This window comes from Balaenoptera borealis, assembly GCF_965194805.1.
Source record: "Balaenoptera borealis genome assembly, chromosome: 1".
Classification (NCBI taxonomy): Eukaryota; Metazoa; Chordata; class Mammalia; order Artiodactyla; family Balaenopteridae; genus Balaenoptera; species Balaenoptera borealis.
In genome coordinates, this window is record NC_138860.1 from 152,323,455 (window position 1) to 152,342,309 (window position 18,855).

At 38.8% G+C, this 18,855-nt stretch overlaps 1 protein-coding gene across 3 annotated transcripts in view; it reads left to right on the plus strand.

The window, feature by feature from the left end:
- FAF1 (Fas associated factor 1) overlaps nucleotides 1–18,855 on the plus strand; it is a 481,277-nt gene that overhangs the window by 422,165 nt on the left and 40,257 nt on the right. For all 3 annotated transcript variants that reach the window (XM_082370942.1, XM_082370941.1, XM_082370943.1), the window contains one exon: nucleotides 9,518–9,733. In XM_082370942.1, coding sequence (XP_082227068.1) covers nucleotides 9,518–9,733 — 216 coding nt within the window. The remainder of the gene's footprint in view (nucleotides 1–9,517; nucleotides 9,734–18,855) is intronic.

An 18,855-nucleotide genomic window follows, 5' to 3' on the forward strand; every position in this document is an offset into this window, starting at 1 on the left:
TCAAGTGTATACAAATAACTGTATGTTCTGGATCTAGAGCTTGGTAACATATGTACTTTTTTCTGATGATTTACCTTATTTACCCTGGGTTAAAATTTTCCCTCTTTCCAAATGTAGATAAAACTTGTCCTCTCATAGAAAACCCCATAAATATATTTTAGCATACCTCAGTGTGTATGTTCCAGCTGTAAACATGTGCGAGGATGGGAGGCAGGGGGAGAAAGGACAAGTCATACTTTGCAGCTAGTCATTATTTGCATTTGTCCATTGATGTGCTCCCAGAAACACATGCTATGTGCTCTGTCCTCTCCCCCAGAGAGTCACATTAAATGCTCTTGTAAATCCCACCACTGAGAAACTATTTATCTTCTGTTTATCTTAATTTAATTCAGTCCTATCCAGACTTTTTTGTCCTTTTTTATCATGGAGCACCAATTAACATATTTCAGCACACTGGTGTATAACAAACGACTCTTTGGGAAAAGCTGGTATTGTGCAACCTCTGAAGAAACTGAGACCCAGAGAGATTATACAGTTTGCCTGTGGTCACCAAACTGATTGGACATATAATCTGGACTAGAAGCCAGGTCACCTGATTTTCACAGTAACACCGCCTCCCGTTCTAACCAGAAATCCTAACCCATGTAATTGCATTGAGAAACAAGAGTGGTTTTATTATTTTTATTATCTCTAGTATTTCAAATCCTTTAGAAAAATGAAATATTGAATAGTTAAATCACCTTGGTTATAGGAAAATTCCTTCCTTTTGCTGTGTGGTAAGTATTGGAGTAAAATCAGTAAAATCTGGGAATGTGTTTTGATCTGGTCCTTGGCCATGATAAGGTGAAAGTCTGTAAGACTATTGTGAAGGAAAAACAAAGAAATGACAACAAAAATTTCTGCTATTTTGCAAATTTATGTATCTACTTATTTTTTCCAAAATGAGTTTCAAGTAACTTACATAAATACATGCAATTCAAATGGATTAAGAAACAAAAGAAAAGATATAGAAATCAGGACAGGGTCAAATAAAGGAAGATAAAGCCAAGGGTAAGATTAGTATGTTGACAGCACAGGCACCAAATCCAGCACAGGCACCAAATGCATGTGACTGGGTTCTGTACATTTGCCACAGAATTTGTTATATGCCTCTCTTGAGCTAAAACAAAGGAAAATATGATTGTTTACAAGTTTGACTCTGTAACATCAGATAAAAGCTGATGTTACAGTCTCTCAAAAGGTGTCCAGAGTTTTCAAACGCAAAGACCTTAGAGCGATGTTTCCTGTGGTTCCCCTTCAAGAGGAAGCTGCACAGTATGGTGAATACTATCCTCAGCTATATCCAGTAGCTGTAATAGAAATAGCAAGTCATGTATAACAGCTTCTTACAACTTTCTGTAATTTAAAGTCATAAGGCCAGAACACAATTTAGTGAAAGCATCTCTCCAAAGGCCCAAGCAATACATTTTTCTGATAGTCCAGTTTAAAGGACGGACTTTATAGTAACTGAAGAAATGTATGAACATTCCTTTAAGAAATCCTTCCTGAATGTTGTTTTTTGCCACTGAGTTTGGGGTAAGTAGAGAAGGTTTCAGCAAAGATTTTTGACTCCCAAGTCTTTTAATCAGTCAATATTCAGCAAATATTTATTAATCGCCTATGTAAACATCAATAAATCGGGTCCTGCGGCTACTATACAGTTAGTGTGAGACGGCCTCTGCCCTCAGGGAGCTCACTGTTCAATACACCGTGGTAGATGATACAAAATAACTATAGGAAAAGATACCATACATTGTAAAAACTATTAACTAGTGGGTTTGGAGGAAGAAGATGACTTCTGACTAGGAAGGCAACAAGGAAGGCTTCACAGAGGGAGGAAGCTTTGGAGGATTGATAAGACATTGGTGGTTAAAGATGAAGTAGAAGAGATTTTGGATGGGTCGATAAATAGATGGGTGGCCGGACGGATGGCGAAAGGTATGGGCCAGGTAATCATGAACAAAGGGAGAAAGACACAGGGCTTCCTCGGAACAGTAAATGGACAAATTTAGAACACAGTCTTAATAATTAGAGCTAAGGCTAAAGGGCCAAGCTTTGAAGAATCATGGGTAGGAGAGAATGGGCACAAAACTATTCCCTTTTGCTGCTGGTTTCCTCAAACAGAAAACTTAAAAGTTACATTTTTGCCCATCTATCCAGAGTTGGTTCCTTTCACATCTTGATGCCTCTTCAAGTAGAAAATCCTGAGTGATATTAAAGACCATTAAATGAGAGAACAGAAGAGCATGGAATTAGAAACATTGGCACTTCTCTTCAGGTCTCTGATTTAATCTTCATAACCATACTACAAATGGGTAAGGGAGATAGTATCATTACCATCTTACAGATGAAGAAAGTAAGATCATAGCAGGATTAAAAAGCCTATTTTTAAATCCTTACCTAACATTTGTCTGGTAAAAGCAGAACCAGAGCTCCTATCCAGTATTCTTTCTACCTATTAGCCCACACAGGAAGAATAAAGGCAGTACCATGTATAGGTTATTAAACTAAAACTGCTTTTTATAATCTGTGTTTTCATCTTATGTAAGTTGCTTCTTATCACATCGATAACACCACTACGCTGGGCCATAATGATAATCATCTTTGCTATCAGCATGTCACTATCTATTGAGCAATTAATAGGTCCTAAACTCTGTGCTGAGCACTTTACAGACATTATCTTATTGAATCTCTGCAACAACTTAATAAGGTAGGTGCCAATATATAAATACACCTTATTATAATTATAGAGAGCATATATCCACAGTTTCTTAGGTAGTTCCAACTTGGAGTATTCTGCTGCCAGCCTCATGAACCATTAAAATAGACTAGAAATTTCAGTTTCATAGTACCCAAATCACTACCTACAGCCTGTTCTTCATATCCAGAAGCAGCCCAAAAATCATATATCTGAATTTTAGTTCACAAAATATGATAATTTGCCTTGATTTACTTAATCCAGCAGTGAGGCTGTATTTTTAGTAAGCTATTCTTGCCCTCTAGATGGATGATTGGTTGCCAGGAGCAAAGAATGGCTGCAGGATTGGGTCAGACCAACTGTTCCCATATAAGATCCATTATACTCCTTTGATCATCTCATTTATTATCGTGACTTTAAATACTGTCTATACATTTGAAGAGCCCACACGCTGCAACGAAGGATCTCGCATGCCACAACTAAGACCCAAGGCAGCCAAAAATAATAAATAAATAAATATTTTTAAAAGAATAAAATAAAAGCTAAAATCTTTACAGTGATTCCTTGGCAGGAAAATCAAAATCTTTGCAGGATTTTTTTTTTCTTTTTTTTAGAACTTGACAAACTGATTCTAAAATTTATGTGAAAAGGCAATAGAACTGGAATAGCCAAAAAACAATTTTGAAAATAAAAGGAACAAAGTTGGAGTATTTACACTACTAGAGTTCAAGACAATATTATCAAGACAGTATGGGAATTGCCAAAAGGACTGTCCTATATATCAATGAAACAGAACAAAGAGTCCAGAAATAGACCCACACATATATGGTCAATTGATTTTTGACAAAAGTGCAAAGACAATTCAATGGAGAAAGGATGGCCTTTTCAACAAATGATGCTGCAAACTAATGGATATCCGTATGCAAAACAAAATTGAAAACAAAACAGTGAAAACACTTCCAATCCATATCTTGCATCACGTGCAAAAATTAACTCAAAATGGGTCACAAACTTAAATGTGAAATCTAAAACTATTAAAGTTCTAGAAGAAAACATAGGAGAAAATCTTCATGGTTTTGAGTTAAGCAAAGATTTCTTAGTTCTGACACCGAAAGCACAAGTCATAAAATAACAAATATCTAAATTAGACTTCATCAAAATTAAGAACTTCTACTGTTCAAAAGACACTGTTAAGAAATTGAAAAGACAAGCCACAGACTGAGAGAAAATCACCTATCTAATGTCCAGAATATATAATGAACTCTCAAAACTCTATAATAAAAAAACAACCCTAGTTTAAAAATGGGTGAAATATTTGAACAGACATTTCACCAAAGAAGATATACACAGGGGCAAGTAAGCACATGAAAAGATGTTCAACATTATTAGTCATTAGGGAAATGCAAATTAAAACCACAATAGATACACACCAATTAGAGTAGCTTTTTAAAAGAAAAATGGACAATACCAAGTACTGACCAAGATGAAGAGCAACTGGAACTCTCATATATTAATGGTGGGAATCATTAATGATATAGCACATTCACTTTGGAACTTTCTTAAAAAGTTAAACATACACATACCATATGACCCAGCAGTCCACCGAGGTTCTTATACAAGTGAAATGAAAGTAACAGTGAAATGTATTTTCACACAAAAGTCTGTACTCAGATGTTCATAGTGGCTTTATTTGTAGTTACCCCAAACTGGAAACAACTCAAATGTCCCTCAACTGGAGGATGAGTAATCAAACTGTAGTATATGTATAAAATGGAATACCAATCAGCAATAAATAGGGGTGAACTACTGATATATATATATTCAACAACATGGATGAGTCTCAAATGCATTACACTAAATGAAGGAAGCCATTTATATGACATTTATAATTAAATTTATATAACATTCTGGAAAAGGCAAAACCAGGGACAGAAAACAGAGGTTGCCTGGGGATAGGGGAATTTGGGGGGGGGATGGTGATAGAACTGTTCTTTGTCTTGGTTGGTGATGATGGTTAGACAAATGTATGCATTTATCAAAATCACAGAATTATACATTTAAAAGGATGAGTTTTACTGTATATAAATTATGCCTAAATTTTAAAACGGGAAAAAAACCATTAAGTGGACTACTCAAGGCATATATGATCTAATCACTCCTCTCCTTTGCTTCCTCTCTGACTTCAACTCCTACCCCTTTCCCCCGATCATTCTGTTCCAGCCACATTGGCTGCCTTGCTATTCTTCCGTCTAGCCAGACACCAGGGCTTAGCATTTACTGTGACTTCTGCCTATAATACTTCTCTCAGATGTAAATGTGACTCCTTCTCTCCTTTAGGCCTCTTACTCACTGAGGCCTACGGTATTTGTATTGAGGTTTACAGTATTTAAAGTTGTACCCCTCCCTCCCTCTACCAATACTCCCTCCACTTTTCTCCATACTGCTCATCACTATGTGACAAACTATGTATTTTCCTGTGTGTATATTTGTCGTTTTTCTCCCACCCTACTAAAATATAGGCCTCACGTAAGCAGAATATTTTATCTATTTTGTTCACTGTTATTTTCCCATTATCTAGAACAATGCCTGACACATAGGAGGTGCTCAGTAAGAATTCATGGAATTAATGAATGTTGGCTTTAGCCTATTTCACACTCTGCTTCAGCCAGCTATAAACAGTTATTTGGTGGGTACTCATAACTGCCTAGAAGATAGTGTGCGTGTGCATGTATTTATGTATGCGTGTGTGGGTGTAAATTAAACCAGTCTTTGATTCTTATTGTAAAGATTGGTGTAAGTATATCTTATCCTTCCTGTTTAAAAAATATAATTGGGTATCTATCTTCACTGCCTAATTTCACTTCTAAAGTCCTTATATCTCACCCCTGAGATGTGAATGCCTTGACTATTCATTTGGCTTTAGTGAAACAAAAAGGCCCAAGATCAGTTCATATTTCCAACTTATACTAGGTTTTCTTGTTTTGTTACAAACCTAAAATAATGGAAATAAAAAACTATTTGTTGAGCTAACCAAATTGAAGTTTAACAATGGTGTTTACTATGACTGCTATTCAAGAGTAGGTGTTATTTATGTCATTGTTTTACCACAGTATTTACTTACATGAGGCCTTTGTTTTAGCCAGTTGAAACTGAGCTACTGATGTATTTTTATTCTTTTTTACCAGTAAAACTTGGGTATTCAGATCCCAAGGTTGCTGACTTACCTAATATCTCTTCATTGTTTTCCACATTGTATCATTGGTGAGGGATGTCTAAGGTCTGTTTTCCTTCTGGGGAAAAGCCCTGGAGACTGGGTGCACTGAGCAGCAGACATTGTCTGCACAATGAATGGGGTAATGAGCTACTGTTGTTTATTTGTCTATAGTATAATTGGTTGATTTCAGACAATAATGTAGCATCTGTTATTATACTGTGCAGGGAAATGTCAAAATAGAAAGCAAGCAGATAGGTGGATTAAAGGAAAAACAGGAGGAGAAACCAGGAAATATCACCTTAAGTTCTGATTTAAAGTAGGTGCAAAGGGAATAATGATAATGATAACAACACCAACAATGACTGTCATCTGTTGAGTACAGTGTTACAGCATGAAGTTCAATGCTGGGCACTTCTCACTGATTGTAGTGCTGACCATGTGTCAGCACTTGCTAAGTGTTTTATATACATGACTGCATTTTATACAAAGGAAGATATTATCAGCCCTGTTAAATAAGGAACCTGAAGTTCATAAAGACTGTCATATGCCTAATGGCCAGGATTTGAACCTCTGGCTGTCATACCCAAAGCCTGTTTCCTAACCATATATTAGATTTAATGTAAAGATTAAAGTTTTTTAAACTGCAGTGTTAGAAGTCAGGATAGTGATTAACTTTGAGCAAGGTAATTCTCAAGAAGGGGGCAAAAGGGCCCTGAGAGGCTTGATCAGGGTGCTAGTTATACAGGTATGTTCACTTACTGAAAATTTATCAAGTTGTACACTTAAGATGTGGACTTTTACATGGATATTTCAGTAAAAACTTTAAAACGACAAAATACATGACTTTGGACAAAAGATGAAGCTGTGTATATCGCTGATTCAGAAGAATTTTTTTAAAGTTTAAAATATATATTTATATGAAAATATGCATGAAAATTAATGGAGAGAGTCTGAGGTGATGAAGAGTTTTAGAAATAGATAGTGGTGATGGTAACACACATTGTGAATGTACTTAATCCCACTGAATTGTTCACTTAAAAATGGTTAGAAAAATTAATGAGTGTAACACTCAAATGATGGCAGTGGCTATCTCTTGGTGGTGAATCTAGAAATTAATTGTAATGTTTTCTTATTTAATCTGGTTTTTGCGATAAATATATATTACTTTTATAATCAGGAAAAATGTTTAATCTCAAAGAGACGGTTTTAAAGAACCACCAGTGTTAGAAATAGTCAAATGATTCCATTAATAGTTTAGAAAATGTATGTAACTAATCCATAGAGGTAGTTTATCCTACAAACAATTCTTGGTTAGCTAGCCCTTACAGGACACATAATGTGGAAAGTTAATCTGAACGGTTGATGCTGGAGGGAGTCAACCTCAGAGAAAGGAAACTCAGGATGTTCAGTTCTTGGTTCCTAGAAATAGAAGCCGTGATATTCAGATTCTTTTAGCATTTACTGATCACTTACTATGTGCTTATCACCATACTAAGCACTTTTACATGCAGTATTTCAGTTAACATGTTAGTTTACTCCTCTTCTTATCAAATATATACATTGAGCATCTATTTTGTACTATGCCCTATACTTGGAATTAAAACTAAGACATATTTCCACATCCTTACAGAGCTTGCAGGCTAGTGGGAAAGCCAGACATTAAACAAATAAGTAATACAGTATAGTGAACGCTATAATAGACATAATTGGAACTTAATTTTGATATACACAGGTTCATCTCTTCATTGGGTTATTAATGTATGACAGTGTTACTAAAATAGTTTGATATTTGAAAATATTTAGCTGAAACTCATTGCTGACCCAGAACACTAATATTAGATAAACTTCCACTCATAGTATCCAAAAGAAAGATGAAAGTAACTGGTTTAACTTTCTGTTCTTCTGATTTTTTAACTATATTTTTTGTCTCCATTTCTGGGTATCAATTTCCCCATATAAAAAATGAGAGTGTAAGACTGTGTAGCCAGTGTAACCCCAAGCAACCATTAACCAAAGCCTGTTATGTCTCAGATACCACACTGGGAACTTTACATATATTGTGTATGTAATTCCCATGTTTATAATCCTCTATGAAGTAGGTGATATTATCCAGTGCCTCCAGAAGGAAAATGACCTCGGTATCATAGAAAAGACTAGCTTTCTCTGTACACTGCAGAAATTTTTAATGCTCTTTTGAAAATACTTCAGTACTCTAGAACCAACCAGATTATCCTGAATAACACAGAAAGTAATTTCTCATACATAATGGAGTCTGAGCAAACTTTGTTCTGCTATTGGTTGTTTTAAATATATTTTAACAGGTAATATATTTTATTTAGTTATTTTTGGCTGCGTTGGGTCTTCGTTGCTGTGCGCGGGCTTTCTCTAGTTGCGGTGCGCGGGCTTCTCACTGCGGTGGCTTCTCTTGTTGCGGAGCACAGTCTCTAGGCATGCAGGCTTCAGTAGTTGTGGCACGTGGGCTCTAGAGCGCAGGCTCAGTAGTTGTGGAGCACAGGCTTAGTTGCTCTGCAGCATGTGGGATCTTCCTGGACCAGGGCTCGAACCCATGTCCCCTGCATTGGCAGGCGGATTCTTAACCACTGCGCCACCAGGGAAGTCCTAACAGGTAATACATTTACATGAATCAGAAGTAAAAAACATAAAAAAGCATATTCAGAAAACTCTAGCCATGAGATCTCCCAACAGTTTACCCCACCTGTTTGAGTCTGTGCAACATCTAGGTCCAGAAATGTGGACTTGGCCAAATCTCACAGCAGTTTAGTGGCAAAGCTGGAACTAGGACCATAGTCTCCTGCCCCCAATAAGCCTGATATTTTAATTTCTTTCCATTCCATTTTTTTATTGTAGCAAAATATATGTAACAAAATTTTGCCTTTTTAACCATTCTTAAGTACAGTTAAGTGGCATGAATTACATTCACAGTCTTGCAACTACGACCATTATTTCCAAACATTTTCATCACCCCAAACAGAGTCTTTCCTCCATTTTGTTATTAATATATTATCCAGAATTCTACAAAATCTTCAGTCATTTCTACTTGGGAAATGTATGTTCTCTCTCTCTTCTGCGCGCGCGCGCTCGCGCTCTCTCTCCCTCTCTCTCTTTTCCCCACCCCCCATCTCTCTCTCCCTCTCTCTTTCTCTCTCCACCCCCTATCTGTGTGTGTGTGTGTGTGTGTGTGTGTTCGCGTGCGCATGCGTCTTTTGCAAATGCTTCTAACAGCCTTAATTCATACCCTAGAAAGGAATCACAAATACCTGAGCCCTTCAGTAAAAAATAAATTACCTTTCTTTTCTGTGTAGTTACCTATCAATTTAATGTGTCATCAAGGTGGGATTTATTTTAATTAATTGCTTATTGGGCTAATATTAAGAAAATGAAAAACACATAATTCTGTTGTCCAAGCATTAGGCTTAGTTAATAAATGGGCAATAGCTTTTTGATGAGTTTCTAGAAAGCAGCAGGTTTTTTCTTGTCTCTCCCTCCCCCACCCCCCCACAGTTCCATCCATCAACAGTTTAACACCTGATTTTTGCCCTCTTTAGGCCATCAGACTCTCCTTAGAGCAGGCCCTGCCTCCAGAGCCAAAGGAAGAAAATGCTGAGCCTGTGAGCAAACTGCGGATCCGGACACCCAGTGGCGAGTTCCTCGAGCGGCGTTTCCTGGCCAGCAATAAGCTCCAGATCGTCTTTGATTTTGTAGCTTCCAAAGGATTTCCATGGGATGAATTCAAGTTACTGAGTACCTTTCCTAGGAGAGATGTAAGTTCCCATGCCTATCTCAGGAAGTGTGTCCAGATGGGAGATAGCCCATCATTAGGGCTGGACAAAGTAGTCCAAGAAAAGTGCCATGGCACAACTTACCACAAGACCACACGCTCGGGAGTCCTTCTTTGTTCTACACACCTTTCTCTCCTCAGCCTTTGGAGAAGGTATGGCTTCCCAGGCCAGCAGACATGTGCGTAGTAGCCTAGGTAAGAAATTAGGTACTAGGTTTTCCTTCCTAGTTGTTTCCCCTATTCCAGCACTCATACAGGCTTTCCCAAGGTTTCATCTTTGTATACCTTAGGGTAGATCTGAGAATTATGTGCTTAACAGCTTAACAGTCAGATCAGGGTCAATGATTATAGGTTCGTGAACAAGTCATGCTAAACCAAGAGTATTTTGTGATTTGACAGTTCTTACTAGCCTGGGAAGTCAGGGAGGGTGACCTATATTCACTGTGTATCTGTATTTCAGCAAGGCTTTTGATAGTCTCTCATAGTATTCTGGGGAAAAATAGAGAGATGTAAATCGACAGGTAGATTCATTGCTGATTAAATGGATGTGTCCAGAAACTGTTGACTAAGAGACTGCCCTCTTCCTGGAGGGAAACAAGAGGCTCTATATTTAATTCTTTATTACTCATCACACTTATTGGCAACTTAAATGAAGACGTTATCAGGTTTATGGATTATGAAAAATAAGATTCAAGAAAGCCTTAAAATAGTGAAATAATAGGCAAAAATGAACCTAGAAAAATTTTACAGAAATATATAGACATAGAAAGAGATGCCTGCATAGGCTTAGAAAACCAATTGCTCAAGTTTGGGATGAAAGAATCATGCTTTAGTAGAGGTTATGGTGGTTGAATTAAGCTGAATATACATTAATAATCTGTTGTGACTCCCAACAAAAAGCCAGCTGCATTTTTAGAGGTATAATCCTAACAAGAGAATAACAAGTCGTAGTCAACTGTTTACGAAGGTAAACTACCCCTGAGTAGTCCTTAGACTCCATGCTGAAACTCTGTGCTGTCGCCTGAAGAAACAGGAGCTTGGGAGTTCCCTGGCAGTCCAGTGGTTAAGACTCCACGCTCCCAATTCAGGGTGCACAGGATCGATCCCTGGCTGGGGAACTAAGATCCCGCATGCCGCATGGCGTGGCCAAAAAAAAAAAGCAACAGGAGCTTATCTAGGACAGGGCTGGTAGGAAGGGAAGGGAAGTGGAAATCATATCATTTGGGGAAATATTTTCCTCTAGAGAAGGCACAGCCATGGGAGATGTGATTGTTGTCTTCAGCTACTTGAAAGCCTGCCGTGAAAAACAGGGATCTGATTTTGTGCAGCTTCAATGATAAAGTGGGACCAGTTAAGTTGAAAGTTATTGGGAGGCAAATTTGGCCCAATGTAAGAAGGCCACTTTCTAAGAAAAGAACATTTTGTGTTGTGAGACAGTGATTTTTCTATTTTTGGAGATAACGAAGCACTACTGAATTATCACTTTTTTTATAATAATGGATAAATAGGGAGAAGGAGTCGTTCCTGGAGTTCCTACTTTATATGTTCCTACTTTATATGAAAAGGGGCTTAGACTAGCTTATCTCTAAGATACATTTTATTTTTTTTTATTTGGGGTATATAGTTGCTTTACAATGTTGTGTTAGTTTCTGTTGTACAATGAAGTGAATGGGCTACATGTATACACGTATTCCCTCCCTCCCGCCCCCATCCCCACCCCATCCATCTAGGTCACCACAGAGCACCGGGCAGGCTCCCTGTGCTGTATAGCAGGTTCCCACTAGCTACCTGTTGTACACAGGGCAGTTCACATATGTCAATCCCAATCTCCCTATTCATCCCCCCCGCCCGCCCTGTGTCCAGTGTCCGTTCCCTACATCTGTGTCTTTATTCCTGCCCTGCAAATAGATTCATCGATGCCGTTTTTCTAGATTCCACATGCATGCGTTAATATACGATACTTGTTTTTCTCTTTCTGACTTACTTTACTCTGTATGACAGACTCTAGGTCCATCCACCTCACTACAAATAACTCAATTTCGTTCCTTTTTATGTCTGAGTAGTATTCCATTGTATATATGTACCACATCTTCTTTATCCATTCCTCTGTCAATGAACGCTTAGGTTGCTTCCATGTCCTGGCTATTGTAAATAGTGCTGCAGTGAACATTGGGGTGCATGTGTCTTTTTGAATTATGGTTTTCTCAGGGTATATGCCCAGTAGTGGGATTGCTAGGTCATATGGTACTTCTGTTTTTAGTTTTTTAAGGACCCTCCATACTGTTCTCCCTAGAGGCTGTATCAATTTACATTCCTACCAACAGTGCAAGAGGGTTCCCTTTCTCCCCACCCTCTCCAGCATTTATTGTCTGTAGATTTTTTTTTTTAATTTTTATTTTATTTATTTATTTATTTTTGGCTGTGTTGGATCTTCGTTTCTGTGCGAGGGCTTTCTCTAGTTGTGGCAAGCGGGGGCCACTCTTCATCGCGGTGCACGGGCCTCTCACTATCATGACCTCTCTTGTTGCGGAGCACAGGCTCCAGACGCGCAGGCTCAGTAGTTGTGGCTCACGGGCCTAGTTGCTCCGCGGCATGTGGGATCTTCCCAGCCCGGGGCTCGAACCCGTGTCCCCCGCATTAGCAGGCAGATTCTCAACTACTGCGCCACCAGGGAAGCCTGTCTGTAGATTTTTTGATGATGGCCATTCTGACCAGTGTGAGGTGATACTTCATTGTAGTTTTGATCTGCATTTCTCTAATAATTAGTGATGTTGAGCATCTTTTCATGTGCCTCTTGGCCATCTGTATATCTTCTTTGGAGAAATGTCTGTTTAGGTCTTCTGCCCATTTTTTTTATTGTGCTGTTTGATTTTTTGATATTGAGCTTCATGAGCTGTTTGTATATTTTGGAGATTAATCCCTTGTTGGTTGCTTCGTTTGCAAATATTTTTGCCCATTCTGAGGGTTGTCTTTTCATCTTGTTTATGGGTTGCTTTGCTGTGCAGAAGCTTTTAAGTTTCATTAGGTCCCATTTGTTTATTTTTGTTTTTATTTTCATTACTCTAAGAGGTGGGTCAAAAAATATCTTGCTGTGAATTATGTCAAAGTGTGTTCTTCCTATGTTTTCCTCTAAGAGTATTTTGTTGTTGGTTTTTTTTCTTATTTTATTTTTGGCTGCATTGGGTCTTCGTTGCTGCACGTGGGCTTTTCTCTGGTTGCGGCGAGCAGGGGCTACTCTTCGTTGTGGTGTGCAGGCTTCTCATTGTGGTGGCTTCTCTTGTTGGGAGCACTGGCTCTAGGCACGTGGGCTTCAGTAGTTGTGCCGCAGGGGCTTAGTTGCTCCACAGCATGTGGGATCTTCCCGTACCAGGGCTCGAACCCGTGTCTCCTGCATTGGCGGGCGGATTCTTAACCACTGCACCACCAGAGAAACCCCCCTCTAAGAGTTTTATAGTGTCCAGTCTTACATTTAGGTCTTTAATCCATTTTGAGTTTATTTTTGTGTATGGTGTTAGGGAGTGTTCTAATTTCATTCCTTTACATGTAGCTGTCCACTTTTCCCAGCAATACTTATTGAAGAGACTGTCTTTTCTCCATTGTATATCCTTGCCTCCTTTGTCATAGATTAGTTGACCATAGGTGCGTGGGTTTATCTCTGGGCTTTCTATCCTGTTCCATTGATCTATATTTCTGTTTTCATGCCAGTACCATATTGTCTCGATGACTATAGCTTTGTAATACAGTCTGAAGTGAGGGAGTCTGATTCCTCCAGCTCTGTTGTTTTCCCTCAAGTTTGCTTTGGCTATTCAGGGTCTTTTGTGTCTCCATACAAATTTTAAGATTTTTTTGTTCATAAAAAATCATTTCTGTAAAAAATGCCATTCATAATTTGATAGGGATTGCATTGAATCTGTAGATTGCTTTGGGTAGTATAGTCATTTTCACAGTATTGACTCTTCCAATCCAAGAACATGGTATATCTCTCCATCTGTTTGTGTCATCTTTGATTTCTTTCATCAGTGTCTTATACTTTTCTGAGTAGAGTTATTTTACCTCCTTAGGTAGGTTTATTCCTAGGTATTTTATTCTTTTTCTTGCAATGGTAAATGGGATTGTTTCCTTAATTTCTCTTTCTAATTTTTCATTGTTAGTGTATAGGAATGCAAGAGATTTCTGTGCATTAATTTTGTATCCTGCAACTTTACCAAATTTATTGATTAGCTCTAGTAGTTTTCTGGTGGCATCTTTAGGATTATCTCTATGTATAGTATCATGTCATGTGCAAACAATTTTACTTCTTCTTTTCCAATTTGCATTCCTTTTATTTCTTTTTCTTCTGATGCTGTGGCTAGGACTTCCAAGACTATGTTGAATAATAGTGGCAAGAGTGGATATCCTGGTCTTGTTCCTGATCTTCGAGGAAATGCTTCCAGTTTTTCACCCTTGAGAATGATGTTTGCTGTGGGTTTGTTGTATAAGGCCTTTATTATGTTGAGGTAGTTTCCTTCTGTGCCCACTTTCTGGAGAGTTTTTTTTTTTTTTTTTTTTTAATGGAATGGTTCTTAAGTAACCACTTCTTTTTTTTTTTTTTTTTTTTTGAAATTCACGTTCTTTTATTTATTTATTTATTTATGACTGTGTTGAGTCTTCGTTTCTGTGCGAGGGCTTTCTCTAGTTGCGGCAAGTGGGGACCACTCTTCATCGCGGTGCGCGGGCCTCTCACCATCGCGGCCTCTCTTGTTGCGGAGCACAGGCTCCAGACGCGCAGGCTCAGTAATTGTGGCTCACGGGTCCAGTTGCTCCGTGGCATGTGGGATCTTCCCAGACCAGGGCTCGAACCCGTGTGCCCTGCATTGGCAGGCAGATTCTCAACCACTGCGCCACCAGGGAAGCCCGAGAGTTTTTATCATAAATGGTGTTGAATTTTGTCAGAAGCTTTTTCTGCATCTATTCAGATGATCTTATGGCTTTTATCCTTCAATTTGTTAATATGGTGTATCACATTGATTGATTTGCGTATATTAAAGAATCCTTGCATCCCTGGGATGAATCCCACTTGATCATAGTGTATGATCCTTTTAATGTGTTGTTGGATTCTGTTTGCTAGTATTTTGTTGAGGATTTCTGCATCTATATTCATCAGTGATACTGGTCTGTAATTTTCTTTTTTTGTTGTATCTTTGTCTGGTTTTGGTATCAGGGTGATAGTGGCCTAATAGAATGAGCTTGGGAGTGTTCCTTCCTCTGCAATTTTTTTGGAAGAGTTTGAGAAAGATGGGTGTTAGCTCTTCTTTAAATGTTTGGTAGAATTCATCTGTGAAGCCATCTGGTCCTGGACTTTCGTTTGTGGGAAGATTTTTAATCACAGTTTCAATTTCATTACTTGTGATTGGTCAGTTTACATGTTCTATTTCTTCTGGTTCAGTCTTGGAAGGTTATATACCTCTCTAAGAATTTGTCCATTTCTTCCAGGTTGTCCATTTTATTGGCATAGAGTTGCTTGTAGTAGTCTCTTATGATGCTTTGTATTTCTGTGGTGTCCGTTGTAACTTCTCCTTTTTCATTTCTAATTTTATTGATTTGAGTCCTCTCCCTCTTTTTCCTGATGAGTCTGGCTAAAGGTTTTTCAGTTTTGTTTGTCTTCTCAAGGAACCAGCTTTTAGTTTGATTGATCTTTGGTATTGTTTTCTTTGTTTCTATTTCATTTGTTTCTGCTCTGATCTTTATGATTTCTTTCCTTCTACCAACTTTGGGTTTTGTTTGTTCTTCTTTCTCTAGTTCCTTTAGGTGTAAGGTTAAATTGTTTATTTGAGGTTTTTCTTGTTTCTTGAGGTAGGATTGTATCTCTATAAACTTCCCTCTTAGAACTGCTTTTGCTGCATCCCATAGGTTTTGGATCGTCGTGTTTTCATTGTCATTTGTCTCTAGGTATTTTTTGATTTCCTCTTTGATTTCTTCAGTAATCTCTTGGTTATTTAGTAATGTTATGTTTAGCCACCATGTGTTTGTGTTTTTTACATTTTTTTTCCCTGTAATTTATTTCTAATCTCATAGCATTGTGGTCGAAAAAGCTACTTGATGTGATTTCAATTTTCTTAAATTTAGCAAGGCTTGATTTGTGACCCAAGATGTGATCTATCCTGGAGAATGTTCCGTGTGCACTTGAGAAGAAAGTGTAATCTGTTTTCGGATGGAATGTCCTATAAATATCAATTAAATCTATCTGGTCTGTTGTGTCATTCAAAGCTTGTGTTTCCTTGTTAATTTTCTGTCTGGATGATCTGTCCATTGGTGTAAGTGAGGTGTTTAAGTCCCCAACTATTGTTGTATTACTGTCGATTTCCTCTTTTAGAGCTGTTAACATTTGCCTTATGTATTGAGGTGCTTATATGTTGGGTGCATATATATTTATAATTGTTATATCTTCTTCTTGGGTTGATCCCTTGATCATTATGTAGTGTCCTTCCTTGTCTGTTGTAACATTCTTTATTTTAAAGTCTATTTTATCTGATATGAGTATTGCTACTCCAGCTTTCTTTCGATTTTCATTTATATGGAATATCTTTTTCCATCCCCTCACTTTCAGTCTGTATGTGCCCTTAGGTCTGAAGTGGGTCTCTTGTAGACAGCATATATACGGGTCTTGTTTTTGTATCCATTCAGCGAGCCTGTGTCTTTTGGTTGGAGCATTTAATCCATTCACATTTAAGGTAATTATAGATATGTATGTTCCTATTACCATTTTCTTAATTGTTTTGGGTTTGTTTTTGTAGGTCCTTTTCTTCTCTTGTGCTTCCCACTTAGAGAAGTTCCTTTAGCATTTGTTGTAGAGCTGGTTTGGTGGTGCTGAATTCTCTTAGCTTTTGCTTGTCTGTAAAGCTTTTGATTTCTCCATCGAATCTAAATGAGATCCTTGCAGGGTAGAGTAACCTTGGTTGTAGGTTCTTTCCTTTCATCACTTTAAATACATCATGCCTCTCCCTTCTGGCTTGTAGAGTTTCTGCTGAGAAATCAGCTGTTAACTTTATGGGATTTCCCTTGTATGTTATTTGTCATTTTTCCCTTGTTGCTTGTAATGATTTTTCTGTCTTTAATTTTTGTCAGTTTGATTACTGTGTGTCTCAGCATGTTTCTCCTTGAGTTTATCCTGCCTGGGATTCTCTGTGCTTCCTGGTCTTGGGTGGCTATTTCCTTTCCCATCTTAGGGAAGTTTTTGACTATAATCTCTTCACATATTTTCTCGGGTCCTTTCTCTCTCTCTTCTCCTTCTGGGACCCCTGTGATGCGAATGTTGGTGCGTTTAATGTTGTCCTAGAAGTCTCATAGGCTGTCTTCATTTCTTTTCATTCTTTTTTCTTTATTCTGTTCCATGGCAGTGAATTCCACCATTCTGTCTTCAGGTCACTTATCCGTTCTTATGCCTCAGTTATTCTACTATTGATTCCTTCTAGTGTATTTTTCATTTCAGTTATTGTATTGTTCATCTCTGTTTGTTTGTTCTTTAATTCTTCTAGGTATTTTTTCTTTAATTCTTCTAGGTCTTTGTTACCCATTTCTTGCATCTTCTCTATCTTTGCCTCCATTCTTTTTCTGAGGTTCTGGATCATCCTGACTATCATTATTCTGAATTCTTTTTCTGGATGATTGCCTATCTCGACTTCATTTAGTTGCTTTTCTGGGGTTTTATCTTGTTTCTTCATTTGGTACATAGTCCTCTGCCTTTTCATGTTGTCTATCTTTCTGTGAATTTGGTTTTCATTCCATAAGCTGGAGGATTATAGTTCTTGCTTCTGCTGTCTACCGTCTGGTGGATGAGGCTATCTAAGAGGCTTATGCAAGCTTCCTGATGGAAGGGACTGGTGGTGGGTAGAGCTGGGTGTTGCTCTGTTGGGCAGAGCTCAGTAAAACTTTAATCCGCTTGTCTGCTGATGGGTGGGGCTGAGTTACCTCCCTGTTGGTTGTTTGGCCTGAGGCGACCCAGCACTGGAGTCTACCAGCTCTTCGGTGGGGCTAATGGTGGACTCCAGGAGGGCTCACGCCAAGGAGTACTTCCCAGAACTTCTGCTGCCAGTGTCCTTGTCCCCACTGTGAACCACAGGCAACCCCCGCCTCTGCAGGGGACCCTCCAACACTAACAGGTAGGTGCGGTTCAGTCTCCTGTGGAGTCACTACTCCTTCCTCTGGGTCCTGGTGCACACACTACTTTGTGTGTGCCCTCCAAGAGTGGAGTCTCTGTTTCCCCCAGTTCTGTCGAAGTTATGCAATCAAATCCCGCTAGCCTTCAAAGTCTGATTCTCTGGGAATTCCTCCCCCCGTTGCCAGACCCCCAGGTTGGGAAGCCTGACGTGGGGCTCAGAACCTTCACACCAGTGGGTGGACTTCTGTGGTATAAGTGTTCTCCAGTTTGTGAGTCCGCCACACAGCGGTTATGGGATTTGATTTTATTGTGATTGCACCCCTCCTACCATCTCACTGGGGCTTCTCCTTTGTCTTTGGATGTGGGGTAACTTTTTTGGTGAGTTCCAGTGTCTTCCTGTTGATGATTGTTCAGCAGTTAGTTGTGATTCCACTGCTCTCGCAAGAAGGAGTGAGTGCATGTCCTTCTACACCACCATCTTGAACCAATCTCCTGAGCTTGTCTTTTAATGCCCAGTCAAATGTCATCTCCTTTGGGAAGCCCTCCCCATCTCCCAAGCTCCTCACCTATGTACCCATTGCAGTTTATACATTCCTCTCTCATAGGACTTGTCCTATTGTTCTGTAATCATTTACAGAGACTGTCCATATCATGTTCATGTCTATCTCCCCGGAAGTTCCCAGCATGGTGCCTCACACATAAGTATTCAAGTTACTGTTGTCAAGTGTTAAAGACCTCACGTCTGATCCTAAATCCCTGATTCCAGAGTGAACTAGAGAGGCTGTTCCAAATGAGAACTGGTGCCATAGGCCCACCCAGATTCCAGACCCAGACCTAAACCCAGAGAGCCCACCCAGGACTCATTAGACCACCTACACCTAGGGGTGGGATGAGAGTTAATGGCCCTTCATCCTTCTCTGAATGCTCTTTCAAGTCTAATGACTAGTGTTTTTGCAAGGCTATTCTGT